The sequence below is a fragment of the Anomaloglossus baeobatrachus genome, chromosome 1 (genome assembly GCF_048569485.1).
Source record: "Anomaloglossus baeobatrachus isolate aAnoBae1 chromosome 1, aAnoBae1.hap1, whole genome shotgun sequence".
Taxonomy (NCBI): domain Eukaryota; kingdom Metazoa; phylum Chordata; class Amphibia; order Anura; family Aromobatidae; genus Anomaloglossus; species Anomaloglossus baeobatrachus.
Genome location: NC_134353.1, coordinates 767,521,622 through 767,543,229, shown reverse-complemented (window position 1 = coordinate 767,543,229; position 21,608 = coordinate 767,521,622). Strand labels below are relative to the sequence as shown.

General features: G+C 46.0%; 2 protein-coding genes across 7 annotated transcripts in view; one reads left to right on the top strand and one right to left on the bottom strand.

Annotated features, from left to right (window-relative positions):
* DUSP18 (dual specificity phosphatase 18) overlaps window positions 1–21,608 on the top strand; it is a 30,305-nt gene that overhangs the window by 5,234 nt on the left and 3,463 nt on the right. Inside the window, exons 1-2 of one of the 6 annotated variants that reach the window (XM_075324485.1) lie at window positions 1,327–1,353; window positions 17,783–17,889. The exons of 1 other annotated variant lie outside the window; for it this stretch is intronic. The gene's annotated coding sequence lies outside the window, so the exon portion shown is untranslated. 4 more of the 6 variants (XM_075324477.1, XM_075324503.1, XM_075324512.1 and 1 more) reach the window with 4 other exon arrangements.
* C1H5orf52 (chromosome 1 C5orf52 homolog) lies at window positions 11,352–18,239 on the bottom strand. The gene is made up of 3 exons (XM_075324524.1): window positions 18,083–18,239; window positions 15,839–15,938; window positions 11,352–11,741 (listed from the first exon to the last, which is right to left on the bottom strand). Exons 1-3 carry the CDS (start codon window positions 18,160–18,162, stop codon window positions 11,493–11,495), a joined length of 429 nt encoding a protein of 142 aa, XP_075180639.1. The 5' UTR covers window positions 18,163–18,239; the 3' UTR covers window positions 11,352–11,492.

Here is a 21,608-nt window from a genome sequence, read left to right as displayed (position 1 = left end):
CTCTCTCTCTCTCTCTTTCTCTCTCTCTCTTTCTCTCTCTCTTTCTCTCTCTCTCTTCCTCTCCTCTTTTTTCCCCAGCAGCATCTGAATTTCCAGTCTGTCATGTTCAGTTCCCTTCACTCCCGATCACATGACTTCAATGCCCGCCCATAAACTTCAAGTCAAGTGGCAGGATCCTGTAAAATAAGGCTGCTTTTACACATCTGGTTTTTGCTGAGCGGCACAATACGGCGCTTTGCAGAAAAAACGCAACCGTTTTTTTTCCCGCCGGTTGCGTTTTTTCCCGCATAGACTTGCATTAGCGCCATATTGTGCGCATGGCCTTGCATTGCGTCCGTTTTTTGCCGGATGCGGCATGCGGTGGCCGGATGGAACGTTGCCTGGCATGTTTTATTGTGCAGCGAAAAAACCGCATTGTGCCAGATCCGGCGCGATGCGGCGCGACTTACAATGCAAGCCTATGGACGCCGAATGCGGCGTCCTGCGGCAAAAAACGCATCTGGCCACCGGATACGGATTTTTGAACTGCGCATGCTCGGTATCAAGCCGCATCCGTCAAAAAACGGACGGGCCGCATGGCAAAACGTATGCAACTGATCCGTTTTTTTTCGCCGCATCCGTTGCATAGGTTTCTGAGCCGGATTATGCCTGATGCAAAAAAACTGATGTGTGAAAGCAGCCTAACACATGCGTTTTTCTTTAGAAAAACAGGATCCGCTTTTGCAGGAAAAAAAATGTTCATAACGCATGTTGAAAAAACGTAGTGTGAAACCAGCCTAAGGCTAGTTTCACACTTGCGTTGTGCGGCATCCGTTGCATTGCGTTGTGTGACGGCTGTAACAGATGCGTTGCATATTGTGGCACAACTGATGCGACGGATCCTGCAAAACAACGGAATCCGTTGTAGCTTTTTTTTCAGCAATTTACTCAACTGAGCATGCGCAGTTGGGTAAAGACGGATCCGTCACAGGAATCCGTCAAATGACGGATTCCGCCACCATAGGCTTCCATTATAAAAGCGACGAACGCCGATGGAATCCAGCACATTGCAGGTTTTTTTACGCTCTGGGAAGCGCAGAAAAATGCTACATGCTGCGTTCTTTCCACTCAGCGGATGCAACACAGCGTCGGCCGGCGGATACAACGCAAGGCCATCTGTCGCAATGCGTCATCAATACAAGTCAATGGGAAACAGTGCACACCCGTTAACGGATTGCGCTGTTTCCTAAAGCGGCGGATTGCCAGGGGTGCAAAACAACGCAAGTGGGAAAGTAGCCTAACATGTTGTCATCTCTCTGAATAGGTACAAAGAGGGGTGGACAGATCCTCACTGCAAAATATACGGCTCTACAGGTAATAGGGGTTTTCTGTGACTGCAGTTTGCCGAACTGTCTGTGATGTGCACAATGTCAGGACTCTCCTCTATGTGCAGTACAAGTATCAAGGGAACAAAAGCTTTTTTTTTTTTTTTTATTTTGAAATCCTTACAAAGTGAACAGAGCACAGGCGTTTTGGTCCTAATACCTTGGACCTTCATTAATGTGCGTGCTGCATGCTGCAATTCACTTGTGGCTTAGTTTCCTATTTACGATGTGGTGTAAATATGTATTGTAAAGTAAAGATAAGATGTAGCGCAGCTGAACGGGCGCTACGTACAGCTCCATTTGGCGGTCACTGCTGGTCATTACAATAGGAAAGAAATATATGTCTGTATTGTAAATATTGTGTTTAACATGTACTGGTCCCTCCTGCTGTGTTCGGTAGGGGATATAGTACAGGGCCAGGTACACATGTAAGAATAGGATAGGACAGATAAGTATGTTAGATAGTGTAAGGAGGACTTTACACGTTGTGACATCGCTAGCGATGTTGAGCGCGATAGTACCCGCCCCCGTCGTACATGCGATATCTGGTGCTTGCTGCCGTAGCGAACATCAGCGCTACGGCAGCTTCACACGCACATACCTTGCCGGTGACGTCGCTGTGACCGCCGAACAATCCCTCCTTCAAGGGGGAGGTGCGTTCGGCATCACAGCGACGTCACTAAGCGGCCGTCCAATAGAAGCGGAGGGGCGGAGATGAGCGGGACGTAACATCCCGCCCACCTTCTTCCTTCCGCATTGTCGGTGGAGGCAGGTAAGGAGATGTTTGTCGCTCCTGCGGGTTTACACACAGCGATGTGTGCTGCAGGAACGACAAACATCGTATCTGCAGCAGTAACGACATTATGGAAATTAACGACGTGACACAGATCAGCGATTTTTTTTTTTTTTTTTTTTTACGCTTTTTCGCTCGTGCATCGTCCCACCTAAGATTTACACATTGCGATGTCGCTACCGGCGCCGGATGTGCGTCACTAACGATGGGAACCCGACGATATATCGGTAGCGATGTTGCAACGTGTAAAGCCCGCCTTAGTGAAACTAGGGAACAAGCAGCAGGTGGTGGAGGATGGAGTAGCTTAGTTGGCTATAGGAATTAAATAGACATAAAACACAGGTTACAGAGGGTTGTTATGGAAATGGAGCTAAGATGGGAGGGGGAGCAGAAGGGACAGTATGTGTGAGGAAAGAATAGTCAGGTGAGCGGCAGGAAACGTGCTAGGTAAGGCCCAGATTTTCTTATGGTAACTTGTTCTATCAGTCAGCGTAGGGATAAGTAAACACTAAATTACAATTTGCCAGTGGCAACTAGATTCCTAAACTAAAGACTAATCAAATAATATATAACTCTCAATTCATTTGTTAAAATGATAGGACAAACAAAACTATTAAAAACGCAGAGCGCTGTGATCTGTCTCAGGTTATATGAGCCATCAGACATTCTCTATTCAAACTTGTTAATCATATGTCTGTAGCATAGCTTATATATTATTCGTATAGTTGATGACCACAGCGCTCGCTATTAAAATTCAATCAGTAGCCTCCCCAACATGTTTCACCACACTGGCGTCATCAGGGGGCTGAGGCTAATGCTGAATTACTATGTATGGGCGGACCTTTTAATTCAGTATTAGCTGATGGAGCTGTATGGCAGCATTTATTTTGCGGGACAAGATGACATTTTCAACTATACCGTTTTTATTTCATAGGACCTTTTGATCTCATTTTATTTCACTTTCTTGTCTGCTGTATGATGAAAAGATATAGTTTTTGCAGAGTTTTTTTTTTTTTTATTTATTTTTTTATGGTGTTCACTGGAGGGGATAACTAGTGTGACAGTTTTATAGATTGGTCTGTTCCAGACACAGCAATACAAAATGTTTGTACTTTTTTTCTTTGTTTTCTTTTTTTATTTTTATATAAATATACATATTTATTGGTGTATATATGTGTGTGTGTGTGTGTGTGTGTGTGTATGTGTGTATGTATGTATGTATGTATGTATGTATGTATGTATGTATGTATGTATGTATGTATATGTATATGTATATGTATATGTATATGTATATATATATATATATATATATATATATATATATATATATATATATATATATATATATATATATATATATATATATATATATTTATTTTTTTATAGAATTTTTTTTTTACTTATAACTACTTGGGACATTAGCTTTTATCACTCTCATTGCTGGCATAATATATTGTAATGCATAATCATTGCAAAACATTATACCTGTCAGTGTGACACTGACATAAGGCTCTTAGATCATGCTCCTGGCATAGTCTAACAGGCTACCATACCTGGCAGATGCGAAGGTCATCATGATGACCTCAGGTTGCAATGGCAACAATCCGACTCCTGTGATTACGCCGTGGGAGTCATGACCTGGCAGAACATGGAGAACACATTCTCTCCCAGTCTCCTAAATGCTGCAGTTGCTATTGATCACGGCATTTAGGGAGTTACACAGCTCAAGGTTGTGCAGGTATCGGCCTCGGCAGTGACAGCCGAAGCTGGGGGGGGGGAAGGAGCCAGAGGCAGACTCAGACCTTTTGCTGCAAGTTCTCCTGAAACAATTGTACCAATAAACGTTACCAATAAAAACAATAGTTCCCCATGCTAACAATAACCCTCAATCAGATCAATTGACACAAAAATGAAAAAGTTCCGAGTATTGGAAAATTCTTATAAAGTTCAGAATATTTTTTTGTTAAAAAAATAATTCAAGTTTGGTATTGGTGTAATTGTACTGATCTGAAGAATCAGCTAATTTCTGCCACACAGTGAACGCCGTAAAACTAGGGTGGAATTGTGTATTTTTGTGGTTTTTTTTTTGTTTTGTTTTTTTCCTCTATTTTACCACACTTGGAATTTTTTGCGACCTATCTTTCTCATTTATTTTTTTATGGTAAATGAATTGTACCGGTGCTTTTTTGTTCAGAAAACTGCATGACTTTGCTTCACCAGCAAAGTCTATGAGTTTTCATTTTTGCGGTCTGCACACAGCGGGTTTTTTTTAGCTGCGATTTTGTGGTGCCTACAATAACGCAGCATGTCAATTATTCATGCGTTTTTCACTGCGTTTTTCATCCATTGAGTTCAATGAGATGTTCAAAAACACAATGAAAAACACAAATTGCAAATATAGCTGCGTTTCTATGACTAAAAACGCAGCTATAAACGCAGCGGGTGGGTAGTACAGTGACGTGTACAGGAAGAGGATTGTACTCACCCAGCATTTCTTGTGGTGGTAAACACAGAAGAGTGAATCCTCCCAGTACCGCCACCGCTAGTTCCACCTCCCGTCCTGCACCATGTCCGCTCCTAGCTCCTTCCTCTCCCGGTACCGCCACCCCTGCTACGGCGCCATATCCGGATGGGAGGTGGAAGCAGCTGCAAAATCAAAAGTGAACAGTAGGAAAAAAAAAAAATCATACTCGCCTGTTTGCAGACTCCCAGGACACGTCGCTCCAGGACCTGCTGGTAGTGCGGTCACTTGACGGCATCAGCTGAAAGTATAAGTGCAGCCGTGAGGCCAGCTTTTTACCACCCGGCCGGCTTAAGCTATCAGCTGATGCTGTTAGGTGATCGCATCAGCTGATTACTGCCAGGTCTTGGAGCGATCAGACGGGAGTCTGCACAGAAGTGTGTAGTTTTTTGTTTTGTTTTTTTTTTCTACTGATGCATTGTATAAACGGCTTTTAAACAATCAGCTGATGTGTCATGTGATTCCCGTCCTTGAACCTGACACATCATCTGATCGCTTTGCCTTTTTTCTGGCAAACCGATCAGATGATATTGGATCCGGATTGGACATCGCGGGACCCTTGACCCAGGATTACTGCGGAGGGAGGGGGTTCTTTAATTCAATAAAGATGGAGTCACTAATTGTGTTGTGTTTTATTGTTTTATTTCTCATAAAAATATTTTTCTGTGTGAAATTCATGAAATAATAAAAAAAGGGCTTCCCTATATATTTGTTTTTCAGCCCGGTACAAATAGATAGCTGGGGGTTGGCGGCAGCCGTTCCTGCCTGCTGTACCTGGCTAGAATACAAAATTATGGCGAAGCCTACGTCTTTTTTTTTTTTTTACGTTTTTGGGCAAAAAACTTCTGCATACACTAGTGGAGAATGAAGGAGAACAGATTGATGAAAGAAATGACATCAGATCTTTTTTTTTTTTTTCTTCTTCACCAATCTTTAATGGCATTGTTCACTGATAAAAAAAAATGCATAAAAACACAGTGAACAAAAACGCACCAATTCGCGGTAAAAACACATGCGTTTTTTGATGCGTTATGCGTTTTTGTGCGTTTTTAGCGGCCAGAAATGTAGCGTTTTTGATGCCACAAAAAAGTTAGGTACGCACATACCCTAACTCTTCCCCCACCACCACCTCCCCGCCAAGAAAAAAGTTCTCATATGTATATGATGGTGGAAAAATAAAAAAGTTCTTGAGAAAAAACACAAAAATGAAAATTGACTGCAACTGGAAGGAGTTAAAGATGTTCTCCTAGAATCAAAGGGGTTGGCCACATTTGGCATGCTACTTCAGACTTCTGAATCCTCACAGACGGGCATCACACGCTGTCAGGATTCTCCGTGCACTGCGATGAGAGCAGGTGGCCAAGTGACCACAAGGATATGGTTTCATGCACTACAGTTCAAAGGTTTGGGGTCACCCAGACAATTTTGTCTTTTCCATGAAAAATCATACTTTTCTTTATTAAATGAGTAATGAATAGAAGATATAGTCCAGACATTGACGAGGTTAGAAATAATGATTTTTACTTGAAATAATAATTTTCTCCTTCAGACTTTTTGCTTTTGTCACAGAATGCTCCCTTTGCAGCAATTCCAGCTTTGCAGACCTTTGGCATTCTAGCTGTTAATTTGCTGAGGTAATCTGGAGATATTTCACCCCATGCTTCCTCCCTCCCACAATTTGGCTTGGCTTGATGGGCACTTTTTGCGTACCATACGGTCAAGGTGCTCCCACAATAGCTCAATAGGGTTGAGATCTGGTGACTGGGCTGGCCACTCCATTACAGATAGAATACCAGCTGTCTGCTTCTTCCCTAAATAGTTCATGCATAATTTGGAGGTGTGCTTTGGGTCATTGTCCTGTTGTAGGATAAAATTGGCTCCAATCAAGCGCTGTCCACAAAATGGAGTGATAGCCTTCCTTATTCAAAATCCCTTTTACCTTGTACAAATCTCCCACTTTACCAGCACCAAAGCAACCCCAGACCATCACATTATCTCCACCATGCTTGACAGATGGCGTCAGGCACTCTTACAGCATCTTTTCAGTTGTTCTGTGTCTCACAAATGTTCTTCTGTGTGATCCAAACACCTCAAACTTCGATTCGTCTGTCCATAACACTTTTTTCCAATCTTCCTCTGTCCAATGTTTGTGTTCTTTTGCCCATATTAATCATTTCCTTTTATTAGCCAGTCTCAGATATGACTTTTTCTTTGCCACTCTGCCCTGAAGGCCAGCATCTCGGAGTCACCTCTTCACTGTAGACATTGACACTGGCGTTTTGAGGGAACTATTTAATGAAGCTGCCAGTTGAGGACCTGTGAGGCGTCGATTTCTCAAACTAGAGACTCTAATGTACTTGTCTTGTTGCTCAGTTGTGCAGCGCGGCCTCCCACTTCTCTTTCTACTCTGGTTAGAGCCTGTTTGTGCTCTCCTTTGAAGGGAATAGTACACACCGTTGTAGGAAATCTTCAGTTTATTGGGAATTTCTTGAATGGAATTTCCTTCATTTTTAAGAACAAGAATAGACTGTCGAGTTTCACATGAAAGTTCTCTTTTTTTCTGGCCAATTTGAGAGTTTAATGGAACCAACAAATGTAATGCTCCAGATTTTCAACTAGCTGAAAGGAATGTCAGTTTTATAGCTTCTCTAATCAGCAAAACTGTTTTCAGCTGTGCTAACATATTTGGGTTTTCAAGGGATTTCTAAATGTCCATTAGCCTTCTCACACAGTTAGCAAACACAATATACCATTAGAACACTGGTGTAGTGGTTGTTTCAAATGGGCCTCTATACACCTACTGTATGTAGATATTGCATTAAAAACCAGATGTTTACAACTAGAGTAGTCATTTACCACATTAACACTGTATAGAGTGTATTTCTGTTTAAATTAATGTTAGCTTCAATGAAAAAAAAAAAGTGCTTTCCTTTCAAAATTAAGGAGATATCTAAGTGACTTTAAACTTTTTTGAACTGTCGTGTATTTCAAGCCACATTCTGACTAGATGTTGTATTGTCGCTCCATACAAGTGAATTAAGCAAAACCGTGCACATGTAGTGGACAAGTGACCACATGTAAACAAATTTATTATATGTACATGTTCACGTAACTGCCCTCTATTGTCACTGGCACCGAGAATCCTTATAGAATATTCAAAAACCTGAAAACATTGTAGGGTGCAGCTGCATGAATTTTGTAGGCATCATGTGTTTTCAGCTAACACCTGTTCACACCTGTTCGATGTGCGGGTCAGTCTTTTTGATATATTTGTAGTGCATTTCTTTCTGACTGAGCACTCCACCCTATAACCAGGCTGTATCCACCCTCCTTTATAGCTGGATCCTTTCTGCTCAGACATGTAGGTTTTTAACCCAGATAGAGGTATTTAGGTTAGAGTCCCAGTATATTGAGATCACCTTGCCGTTGGTTACCGGGCTCACATGCATTGGCCAATACATAAGCTAAGTTTCTCTTTTTTTCAAATACTCCATGCAATACCAGAGTTCCCTTCTTCATTGTTAGCATTCTAGAGTGCAGCTGTATGTATTTTGTATTTATATTGTGTTTTCAGCTAGCATCTGTTGACACCTGTTGGAAGTGCGGGTCAGTCTTTTTGATATTTATTCTATATTGATATTTGAGTCAAGCTCTGCAGTAAAGGCTTTTATGGCTAAATATGTGCAAATGTCTCAGTGCAAGACACCAATCACCAAGTCGGTCACCACTTTTGTCATAAATAGGAAGCAGATTCCATTATTAGGACACACTTCAGATGGCAATAAAACCCAGTAAGAATGTACCTTTTTAAAGGAGTATTCTAATTTTCTGACTTGTGTATATCTCTGGAAGTTTGACAGTTTGGCCAGTGACCTGGATTCTCCGCTGGTCCAGTCTGCTTTTCAGAGATGCTAGAAGCAGCAGCTGTAACACCATTACTAGCGGGGACGCCGGCACACTCACCCATCCAGATGCTCAGCGGTGGCTTCTTTGCCTCCGGTTCCTGCCGCTGGCTCCCAGGGCCTGCTCATGCCACAGAGGTCTCTTGGGAGTACGCTTAGAGCACGAGTACCTATTCTTAAAGGTCCAGTGCGCCCAACTCAGAAGTTACTGTCAGCCTATGGCTCAGAGGCATCAGGTATTTAAGGCATCCTCCCCTTATGGGAGGTGCCTGGGCAACATGGTCTAACTTTAGAGATGTGTTGCTAGATGTTCAGATCCCTTACCTGTGTGCTACTGCTGTGTTACTTATACCAGTCTGTTTCGTAGTACCTGACATACCCGCTACTGCACCTATCCACACTGGCCGTGCCTGCGGTACCTGTCGTACCTCCTGAATCTATCCATTACGGCTGTGCCCCCTGTATTAGCTGTGCCTGCTGCACCAGTCAGTACCTGCTGTCCCAGCTACACCTGCCGTTTCTGCCGTAACCTTCATACTTGCTGATCCCTGCTCAGGTGTCCTGACTGCATCTTCCTTATCAGAGACTTATCCAACCATTGAAGCCAGATGTCGCAGTACCGTGTCTCCCTGAGTAGCAGCTGGTGGCTACCGGCAGCCCAATTAACCCTCCCATGAAAGACTCTGGTGAAAACCCGGTGTGCACCAAGGCACGTCCCTCCAGTGAACCGGTGTTGCGGCCCACTGGGTCCACTCCCGCTCGCACAAACAAGGATTACTGTAGCTTTGCCTCTGTAGGTTCAGATGAGTCTTGTTGGACTGAGGTTATTTGGATCCAGTGATCTGGGCATCCTCAGGCGGTCGCTTACATACTCTAAAGCACACAACCTGCCAGTGACGCACCCTCATTGATTAGATAAAATGGCTTCTTTACGACTGCAGAGGTGACCGGTAACTTAGGCAACAAACTGTAAACTAAAGGATTAAAAACACCTCCATTCATCATAAAGGAGAGAATCTACATACATAATTGGCAGTTTTGTCTGTTCTCCTATTCCGTCATGCATCGCGACACTGTCCGTTGCGCAGCCGAAGATCGAACGATGCTCCTGCTTCCAGGTCCTCACTGCACACACACACACACACACACACACACACACACACACACACACACACACACACGTGAGCACATAGACACACATGGAAACACCGAGCACATACTGTCGGATTGGCTACTGGAAGAATCTCCAGTAATACCAGGTCTGGCTGCAGCTCCGGAGTGCAGCCTGGACTGAACCGCGGGTGCCGAGTAATTGATTCCCCGGCTACTGCGGTTCAGTTCATGACAGCTGTGGACAGGCCTGGCTGAACTCCAGAACTCTTACCTGAGCTCCAGAGTACAGTCCAGCCTGTCCACAGCTGTCATGAACTGAACCGCAACCAATCATTCGACATTCGCAGGTTAATTCCTGCAAGCCCTGAGTTCAGTCCACGCTGCACTCCGGAGCTCAGGTGAGAGTTCTGGAGTACAATGCAGGTAACCGCAGCCATTATTGATATTACTGGAGATTTCTCCGGTAGCCAGTCCGACGCATACACACACATATGTCTTCATACACACACTACTGTATACTCACCTGTCCGGGTCCACCTCCGCTTCTGCTGTTAGCGCTTTACTGCAGTTGAATGCTTTGTGGCGCCGTAAAGCATTCAACTGCAGTAAAGCCATGACAACATCCTTCCACGGCTGCTTCGTACACCGGACGCTATAGCGGAGGGGTCCGTGTGCCTGTGGACTGCAAGAAGCAGCTGAAGGTTCTGCGGGCATGGAGGAGAGGTGAGATTATCTTTTATTGTGTGTAAACAACGTCATAATAGGGGACAGAAGGGGACCAGCAGGAGCACATTACTAAACAATGCTCTCATTACTGCAGGGGACATTATGAAACAATGGGGAGATTACAGCATGGGACATCCCCCCCCCCCCCCAAGATCTGTATGCCCCCAGCTCCCCCACCAGATCTGTATGCCCCCAGCCCCCCTCATCAGATCTGTATGCACCCCAGCCCGCCCACAAGATCTGTATGCCCCCAGCCCCCCCCCCTCCCCGAACTGTATGCCTCTATTCCCCCCTCACCAGAACTGTATTCCCCCAGCCCCCCTCACCAGATCTGTATGCCTCCAGCCCACCGTCACCAGATCTGTATGCCTACAGCCCCCACCAAATCTGTATGCCTACAGCCCCCACCAAATCTGTATGCCCCCAGCCCCACTCACCACTGCTCCTGTCAGCACCACTAAGCATAGACAGATGTTCATTTCACCGCACTCCCGATGCGATAGCATCTGGCCTATTTCTAGTATTTAATAAGCGGTAGATTGCAAAGTTGCTTTTTGTAAGAACTTTGTAATTTTAACCATTCTAAGAACTTGAGACAACCCTTTTAAGCCGTACTTGCATCCATGGTATCCCTGATTTTATGTCACTACTTGTGAATAAGGCCATGTTTCAGGTGAAAGCTGCCATTGTCAGACCAGTCACCTCTCTGCAGGTTCGTGTGCTCCTCCAAATATCTGCTGGGTATGGGATCTGTCAGCACAGCAATTTACATACAAGCCTTAAGAAAGTCACTCATCTGAATAAACTCATTATCTAACATGGGCCATTGTGCATTGTGTGCAGTCCACTGTGAATACGGACAGCAAAGACCAAAAATATGTTCATCTCAATGTAATCCAACTGCAGCAGTTTGGTAAGTTTAATAACCGGACCATTGGCAACACATCCAGCCGCTCCTGGTGGAGCATGCTCCATAGGATGGAGTGATAGACACTCGTTACTTGAGGGGATTCTAAGGTTCAGCATCAGATCTAGCTGTCGGCAGATGCTAGTTGTCAGTCGTCCACATGGTGTCACTGTTGCCTCTGTCCATAGTAATTCTTGCATGCCTGTGATCTTGATGAGCTTGTGGCGCGCATCATTTCTTCAGGTCTCGTAGCAGAATTTGTACTTTTCCTTTCATTTAGCTGAAGATTTCTGATGAAAATCTCATGTTCTTTTTCCCAGTTCCGGCTCTTATTTTGCAGTTCGCTGACAAACTTTTTTTTCTGATACTCATTGAAGTAAAAGGTTTTAATTTTCATTCTGCTTATTTGATTTAGCTGTAAAGACACAATTATCCCAACAATGAATGAAGGCCACATACACACAACCATGTCTGATTCTGTGCCTGCCAAAAAAAATCTATATATATAAATGCCTTATTCTGTCTGTCTGTCTGTCTGTCTTGCTCCAAAATTGTGTCTCGGTGAGTGTCATTACAGTGACAACCGTCTGATTGGCCGCTGGCTCAGCCTGGCTCCGCCCCCCCCCCACGGATTGGTCTCTCGCCTCGGCCTGACCCCCGCCCTCCGCATGGATTGGCCGCTCGCCCCGGCCCTCCGCACGCATCGCCAGACATAACCTTGCGCTGCTGGGATCGTGACGGAGCCGGTGTACGCTGGTAACCATTATACACATCGGGTAACTAAGGTCCCTTAGTTACCCGATGTGTATCATAGTTACCAGCGTACACCGGCTCCGTCACGATCCCAGCAGCGCCAGACATAACCTTGCGATGCTGGGATCGTGACGGAGCCGGTGAACGCTGGTAACCATTATACACATCGGGTAACTAAGGTCCCTTAGTTACCCGATGTGTATCATAGTTACTAGCGTACACCGGCTCCCGGTACACATGTGCAGGGAGCCGGCATTATACTCCTCTCCCCCCAGGACTACTCCTCCTATTATAGTCCTCCTATTATGCTCCTGAGTATAATAGGAGAACTATTATAGCATGGGGGATGGAGCACGATGGGGAGTGCGCAGCATGGGGGATGGAGCACGATGGGGTGCGCAGCATGGGGGATGTAGCACGATGGGGGGGTGCGCAGCATGGGGGATGGAGCACGATGGGGAGTGCGCAGCATGGGGGATGGAGCACGATGGGGGGTGCGCAGCATGGGGGATGGAGCACGATGGGGGGTGCGCAGCATGGGGGATGGAGCACGATGGGGGGTGCGCAGCATGGGGAATGAAGCACGATGGGGAGTGCGCAGCATGGAGGATGGAGCACGATGGGGAGTGTGCAGCATGGGGGATGGAGCACGATGGGGGGTGCGCAGCATGGGGGATGGAGCACGATGGGGGGTGCGCAGCATGGGGGATGGAGCACGATGGGGGGTGAGCAGCATAGGGGATGGAGCACGAAGGGGGGTGCGCAGCATGGGGGATGGAGCACGATGGGGAGTGCGCAGCATGGGGATGGAGCACGATTGGGGTGCGCAGCATGGGGATGGAGCACGATTGGGGTGCGCAGCATGGGGGATGGAGCACGATGGGGGTGCGCAGCATGGGGGATGGAGCACGATGGGGAGTGCGCAGCATGGGGGATGGAGCACGATGGGGAGTGCGCAGCATGGGGGATGGAGCACGATGGGGAGTGCGCAGCATGGGGGATGGAGCACGATGGGGGTGCACACCTCCCCCCCAAAACACACACACACACCGCCACACGCGCACCGCACAACACACCACACACGCACTGGGAACCACAAACACCGCCCTACACAGACACCCACAAACACAAACAACGCCGCACACACACAACACCCAACACACAAACACCGCAGCATACACAAATATACGCACATACCGCGCAACACACACACATTGCACAAAACATACCTCCCCCCAAGACACACACACGCACCCCACACCCACACAAACCGCGCAACACACACATCACCACACACACACAACGCTGCAGACACACAGCGCTCCACAAACAACGCAACACACACAACGCAAAACACAAACAACACCTCTCTCACCACACCCACACCCAGACAACACCCAGAACATTTACAGCCCTACACAAACACTTGGCAACTACACACAACAACATATATATATATATATAACAAAAATCATACATTAACTACACAATAAATTCTAGAATACCCGATGCGTTAGAATCGGGCCACCTTCTAGTCTGTAAAATAAATGGGAAATGGATGGATTCTGTAAGCATTTGTTTTTCTTATCTACTACCAAAATCTTGAATGGCTGAACCAGAATAGGATGTGATTTGGGTTTTTCTTTCACTAGGGACATGGGATCATAAAAAAGCAGACTTGTATGAGTCCATGTGTTGTTGGTTTTTAAAGGAATAGTATATGGATGAGAAAAGTGATCATATGAATAAGCCCTTATGTGAATAGAAAATAAATATTTTCATACACCAAAAAGATTTTCTTAAGAAAACATTCATATAACGTCTTTTATTCAAAGTCTCAAATAGTGTCCGACTCTGATACACAAATATGAATCAAAATAAAGCACGCACTGAAACTTAACAGAATGGTCACACAAATTACAGCAGGCCAATATAACCGCACAATTGTGACACAATATGCGATCTTCCGCACCACGTGGCCATACCCTTAAGGCTATGTGTCCACGCTAGAATGTCCCTGCGGATTTTTCTGCCTGAAAATCCGCGACTTTCGCGGCAAATCCGCACCCGCGGATTTGCCGCGAATTTACCGCGGATTTACCGCGGATTTTGATGCGGATTTCATTTTTTTTTTTTTTCCCCCATTCAAAACCAAAAATCCGGACCAAATCTGCACCAAACAATTGACATGCTGCAGATTTTTCCGGATCAAAATCCGCGGCAAATCCGCAGCGGAAAAATCCGCAGCATGGACACAGCATTTCCAAAATGCCATTGAAATGGCTTGGAAGTGCTGCTGCTGCAGATTTTCGGGAAATCCGCGGCAAATCCGCGGCAAAATCCGCGCGAAATCCGCAGCGTGGGCACATAGCCTAAGGGTGCTTTACACGCTGCGACATCGCTAGCAATCTCGTTAGCGATGTAACACGCCGGATCGCACATATGATTTGCCGAGATCGCACATGTGACCGGCGCTACAGAAATGACCTATTTGTGATCTCAGCAGATCTTATCTGCGATCTGGCGTGTCACATCGCTAACGAGATTGCTAGCAATGTCGCAGGGTGTAAAGCACCCTTTAGACTTAATAGATTATTTTTTATCTTAAAATGAGTAAGTAGGTGAAACTATGATGATTTTTGGTGTTCTGGTTGAGCCCATGTTTGCCACCCTATCCTCACCCTCTGCAGACATCAGCTGTATCCACTATAAAGTATATGGGGATACAACTATAGATATGGGGCACAGATTCCCCAGCCTTCTGCCTATGGATAATCTCTGCCACATAACAGATTTATTTTTTTGCATTCGAATATTTGAAATAATAAATGTTAAATACAAAAGTATTATACGATTTACGTGCATTTCTGTAAGTTTGATTACAGATATTTCAGCAACCAAGCATCCGATCTTTCTACAACAGGTCTGCCTGGATTCAGCATCCTACTGCCAGCATGGCACTGCCTTTACTTCATATAGCAAAATCCTGATGGTTGTTTCTCTTTAAGCACTTCAGGTTGTAAGCAGTTAAACGAAGTGAGTTGTCCATTCTTCTGGCATTTTCCATTTGGAATATTGCTCTATACTTTACAATACAGGTCAATGGGGAAAGCTCAAAAGACACGTAGATGACATTTGAATAGCTTTGCCATCATTTTTGCTTAAGAAAACGCTAGCAGTTTATTCAATATTCAAAGAAGTGGGAAAAAAAACGGCCAGAAATTTTATAGCAAAGAAGATGTCACAAAAACCATGGGAATCCAAATAAATAAAAAACCATCAGCAGCAGTTAAACTGTTGGAAAAAAGCTGAGGAAATGGCCAAAAAAATGGCTACACGATAGCAGTTTGTTTATTATTCAATGGAGTGAGGGGAAAAAACTGACAGAAAAGGACAATAAAGAAGATGTCACAAAAACCATGACAACCCCCCCTCACCCCCCTAAAAACAACAAACAAAACATCAGCAGCCAAAGTTATATGAAAAAGATTCAACAAACGGTAGTAAAACCATCACAAAAGACGCTTCAGGAAAAAAAACGCCAGCGTTTCCTACTTGAAAAACTCAACAGGTTTTGTCTGAGTTTAAAAGACGTTGTGTGCACATGCCATAGTGTGAAAAAAATCAAGGTATTATATTTAGGCCATATTGCCACAGGGTGACGTTTACTAATGGCATTGAACATGTTAGATTAGGAAAAGGGAAATATGGGGGATAGCTCTAAGGTACACTAGCAAAATGATATATGAACTGCCTCACCTTTGACGTCAGCATCTTCCTGGCACTGATATTATTGCGAATTATTACTTTGGCAAGATGGCTTTTTGGTACAACACCTCGCTCGGAATTGGTAATCAAGCTTAAGTATATAATAAAAGAGAGCAGAATGTATGAGACGTGCAAAGGAATATCTAGGCATCTAAACAATCGAACGCACCCTGAGGCTAGCAAAGGGGTCTTCTGATTTCAATATTTCCTGATTTGACAGTAAGTTGATCATTAAAAGGCTCATTCATCAAGAATGGTATTTTTGAGGCCACTATAAAAATTAAAAAAGTTGCAAAATGTACAACTTTTAAAGGCCAGAAAGCTAATGTAAATTGTATGATGAATTGCTCCAAAATTGTTCCTTCACATGGACCTTGCTGTTATCTGTGGGCAAACCTTCTCTACTGCCACAAGCCGAATACAGAATTACACAACAATTGGAAACTACTAGATTGAGTGATACAGGACCGGCCGGCCACAGTGAGACTCTATGTAACCATTCTTCACTCTGGTCTAAAGATGGGGATCCTATGGATCCTGAACAGAGGAAACCCTGCCTCTACCCCACCGTCACTCACCATGTGTGAAAATAGGTTATAGGTCTAATCTAGATGACCCCTTTATCAAGTTTTGTTTAAAGGCAATGATGATTCTCCATGAGATGTTTTCCAGTTATGGTGCCAGCACACAATTTTATGCATGTACTTATAATGCCCACATGGTATAGTAAAGGCCCTGTCACACACACAGATAAATCTGCGGCAGATCTGTGGTTGCAGTGAAATTGTGGACAATCAGTGCCAGGTTTGTGGCTGTGTACAAATGGAACAATATGTCCATGATTTCACTGCAACCACAGATCTGCCAAAGATTTATCTCTGTGTTACGGGGCCTTTAGGCGGAAGACATTCTGCAAATCTTTCTACCGGTGCTTTGTAACACAAACAGACGTAACTGCATTAAAAACTGAATTATAGGGAGTCTGTCAGTACAAAATGACTGTTCAAACCAAGCACAGAGTCTGAGCGCATTATACACCCACTTATTTTCTCCCTTATCCCCCCTTTCCGTCTTCTACAATTCTTCACCTTCCTCCATCCCCTACCATTCTCCTCTCCCTCCCTTTTCTTTCTTGATTGGCAGCCCTGAATTTACAGAATGCAAAGAAGGGTGAAGATTAAAAAAAAAAAAAAAAATTCTTTTAGGTGAAAAAGTGTGCTGAACTACATGGGCATACCAAGAATGCACCATGTGCCTGTGCTTAGCTTGTACAGTCATTTTGTACTGACAGACTCCCTAAAATTCAGTTTTTAATGCAGTTAGGTCTGTTTGTTTTACGAAGCATCAGTAGAACGATTTGCAGAAGGTCTTCCCTCCTTACTGTATGATAGGGGCATCAGTATGTGCATAAAATTGTGTGATTGCACAATAACTGGAAAAACTCTCATGGAGGATCATGGCACAACTATTAGGAAAACGCACTGTCTGTGCCATCTGTGCTGAGCTATGTATAGTAGTGCCTGAAGAAGCAAGCGCCACAACGTGCATTGGGGCCGACTCCATCACAGGGACGTAGGAGAATTTTGGTATGGGATTCCTCTAATACAATATTTATTATCATGCTTTTCTCCATTTGCCCTAGGCACTTTTGGCTTGACTCATGAACAGTGCTGGTCTTGATGAGGGGACGCTCCTGAGTCATGAAGTGGTGCACACCTCCTCATGAATGTGGAGCGTCTGACAAGTTGCATGCACTCCCAAAGTAACGAGTGGCGTGATTCTCTCAAACGTTTTGTCACCACCAGTTATCTATGCCCCAGCACATGCACCTTTATCCAGTCTATGCAATGAGGCGTACTCTGTATACATGCTATATAAGATATTTTACATGTTCATGCTAATAAGGCTATGCTTCATTTTGCGCTTATACTGCAGGCCAGAATTTGTTCTTCAAGCACGATGATATTGAGAAATGTCTCTGCCTCGCGGCATGTCTGGATGATGGGTTTGTGAGGAATTGAAGAAAAACAAGTTCGGTGAAGGTCACTTTTCTCCTTTTTTCAGAGTCGCTTACAGCTGATTTTGATAAGTTGAGCACCATCGTTCTCAATTCCAGGAGGACTATGAGATAAGTGGTTGATTTATTCCTGTGGAAATACCATAGTGCCAGACCCCTTTTCTCTGTGAGGTATTGTCTTGATAAATGTGCCCAGTGTTTAGCAGTATGGTACAAACCTGTACAACATTGGACCCTCTGTGCATTTTCTTGTACAGAAAGTTACTATTGAATCCGTAGATTCCTCTTTAGAGGACATTTTAAGACCAGGAAAAGGAAGGTTGAGTCAGACATAAATCACAAACATACAGACAAAGCTGCACATAATGGAAGGATAAGTGTATAAACAGCCCAGGTAAGGTGTAGGCGAGAGGCTTGTGACATCACCGCAGTGTCATAGTAAGGTGCTTGGCAGTTCCACTGGGCAGACCTGTATAACCGGACTAAGAACAGTCATCACTAACAGCTGTACGCCGGTAATACATTACTTGTTTTATAATAACTGCTGTATCTTCTATATTCACTATTATTATAGGACTCATCCAAACCTTTCAGACGTCTGCTCCAAGACAGTTTCTTAGAAGCCTTGTGTTTTCATGCATTCTTATGTCCCTTTTATAAAACCTTAATTGGAATTGTAAACTCAGTCTTATTATCTGTGAATTCGTTTAAAGGGAACCTGTCAGATGCAATATGCACCCAGACCCACGAGCAGTTCTGGGTGCATAATCCCTGCCTAACCGTTCCTGTATACACTAGCATAGATAAAGATATCTTTAGAAAAAGTATTTCTAAAAATCTTTTATCTTATGTTAATGAGCGCAGGGACTAGTCCCGAGGGTCTTATATCCCTCGACTAGTCTGCCCTCGTAGCATTTTGGCACGCCCACAGAGGTGTACTAACATGCTATTCAATGTAGCATCACCAGCGGTGATGCGCATACCTGTGTTTGCTGTGACCGCGCTTCTGAATGCCGGGCACTTCCAGTCATGCGCAGTAGACCTCTCTGAAGCCAAGACGCATACACCCGGCTTTAAACTGCGCATGACCGGAAGTGCCGATTCAAAATCGCTCATAGGTGTCACACGCAACGACATCGCTAAAGCGGCCGGATGTGCGTCACAAATTCCGTGACCCCAACGACATCGCTTTAGCGATCTCGTAGTGTGTAAAGCCACCTCTAGTGTATAGATATAGTGAGTAACCTGTTCAGATGTTAGCACCATATAGGTGGTAAAAATAACTTTTTTTTTTTTCTGGTCATACCACTTTGCATTAATTCCTGAAAAGCAGTAGAAAGGTTAATAAACTGTTAGCAGTTTTAAATATATTGAGTTGTGCTGTTTGTAAGGGCTCATGCGCACGTTGCCGAATTGCATGCATTTAAGCTGCGTATTGCACTGCAGCGTAAATGCATGCGTCCTGCGTCCCTTGCACAGTCTATGTAGATTGTGCATGAGACGTGCGCACGTTTCTTTTATGAACGCAGCGATTTGTGTGCTAAAAGTTTAACCCAAATCCGTGCGTTCATAAAATGAGCATGTCAATTATTTGTCAATTATTTCTGCGTTCTGGATGCAGGTCCCGCTCTGTCCATGGTGGGGGCAGCAGCCATAGTGCATGAAATCGGCTTTTTTTTTTTAACAAAAATACTGCATCCATATGCAGCGATTTGAAGCGCACATGTGCTTTCAAATCGCTGCAAAATAATCAGCAGTTACGTGCGCATGAGCCCTTAGACTAGATCACTTTTTTGGGATTTTCCAATATATACCGTATTTTTCGGACTATAAGACGCACCGGACTATAAGACGCACCCTGGTTTTAGAGGAGGAAAATGGGAAAATAAAACTTTAAGCAAAAAATGTGGTCATGACACACTGTTATAGGGCGAGGATCTGCTGCTGACACTGTTATGGGGGTAATGTCCCCAAATTCTCTACTAAGGTACCCCATCCTGGTAATGATCCTCTTGCCTTGTATATGATCCTGCTATAAACCCCCATCCAGCCTGTTCACATACCCCCCCCCCCATCCAGCCTGTTCACATGCCCCCCCCCCCATCCAGCCTGTTCACATGCCCCCCCCCCATCCAGCCTGTTCACATGCCCCCCCCCCCCATCCAGCCTGTTCACATGCCCCCCCCCCCATCCAGCCTGTTCACATGCCCCCCCCCATCCAGCCTGTTCACATGCCCCCCCCCATCCAGCCTGTTCACATGCCCCCCCCCCATCCAGCCTGTTCACATGCCCCCCCCCCATCCAGCCTGTTCACATGCCCCCCCCCATCCAGCCTGTTCACATGCCCCCCCATCCAGCCTGTTCACATGCCCCCCCCATCCAGCCTGTTCACATGCCCCCCCCATCCAGCCTGTTCACATGCCCCCCCCCATCCAGCCTGTTCACATGCCCCCCCCCATCCAGCCTGTTCACATGCCCCCCCCCATCCAGCCTGTTCACATGCCCCCCCCCCATCCAGCCTGTTCACATGCCCCCCCCCATCCAGCCTGTTCACATGCCCCCCCCCATCCAGCCTGTTCACATGCCCCCCCATCCAGCCTGTTCACATGCCCCCCCCATCCAGCCTGTTCACATGCCCCCCCCATCCAGCCTGTTCACATGCCCCCCCCCCATCCAGCCTGTTCACATGCCCCCCCCCCATCCAGCCTGTTCACATGCCCCCCCCCATCCAGCCTGTTCACATGCCCCCCCCCCATCCAGCCTGTTCACATGCCCCCCCCCCATCCAGCCTGTTCACATGCCCCCCCCCATCCAGCCTGTTCACATGCCCCCCCCATCCAGCCTGTTCACATGCCCCCCCCATCCAGCCTGTTCACATGCCCCCCCCCATCCAGCCTGTTCACATGCCCCCCCCCATCCAGCCTGTTCACATGCCCCCCCCCCATCCAGCCTGTTCACATGCCCCCCCCCATCCAGCCTGTTCACATGCCCCCCCCCCCATCCAGCCTGTTCACATGCCCCCCCCCCATCCAGCCTGTTCACATGCCCCCCCCCCCATCCAGCCTGTTCACATGCCCCCCCCCCCATCCAGCCTGTTCACATGCCCCCCCCCCATCCAGCCTGTTCACATGCCCCCCCCCATCCAGCCTGTTCACATGCCCCCCCCATCCAGCCTGTTCACATGCCCCCCCCCATCCAGCCTGTTCACATGCCCCCCCCCATCCAGCCTGTTCACATGCCCCCCCCCATCCAGCCTGTTCACATGCCCCCCCCTCCAGCCTGTTCACATGCCCCCCCCCATCCAGCCTGTTCACATGCCCCCCCCCATCCAGCCTGTTCACATGCCCCCCCCCCATCCAGCCTGTTCATATACTCCCATCGTGCTCATATACCATCCTGGTATATGGCCTGTATCCTATAGCACAGAGAAAAAAATAAACGTTTATACTCACCTTTTCCTCACTCCCTGCAGCACCGATCACATCTTCCTCTCTGGCACGCTGATCTGTGTGTGTGTGTGTGTGGAGCCGTTCCCCTGCTTCATCGCGATGTCTTCCTGTCTGTGCCGATCAGCTGACCGGCTCAGCACAGATCAGCTGACCGGCACAGACAGGAAGACATCGCGTGCTGCAGGGGGGCGGCTCCACACACGGGGACGGGTGAGTGTACTGATTCACTGCACCCCGCGCTGGTAATGACGCGCGGGGGGCAGTGAATACAGCCGCACATGATCACTCCAGGCTG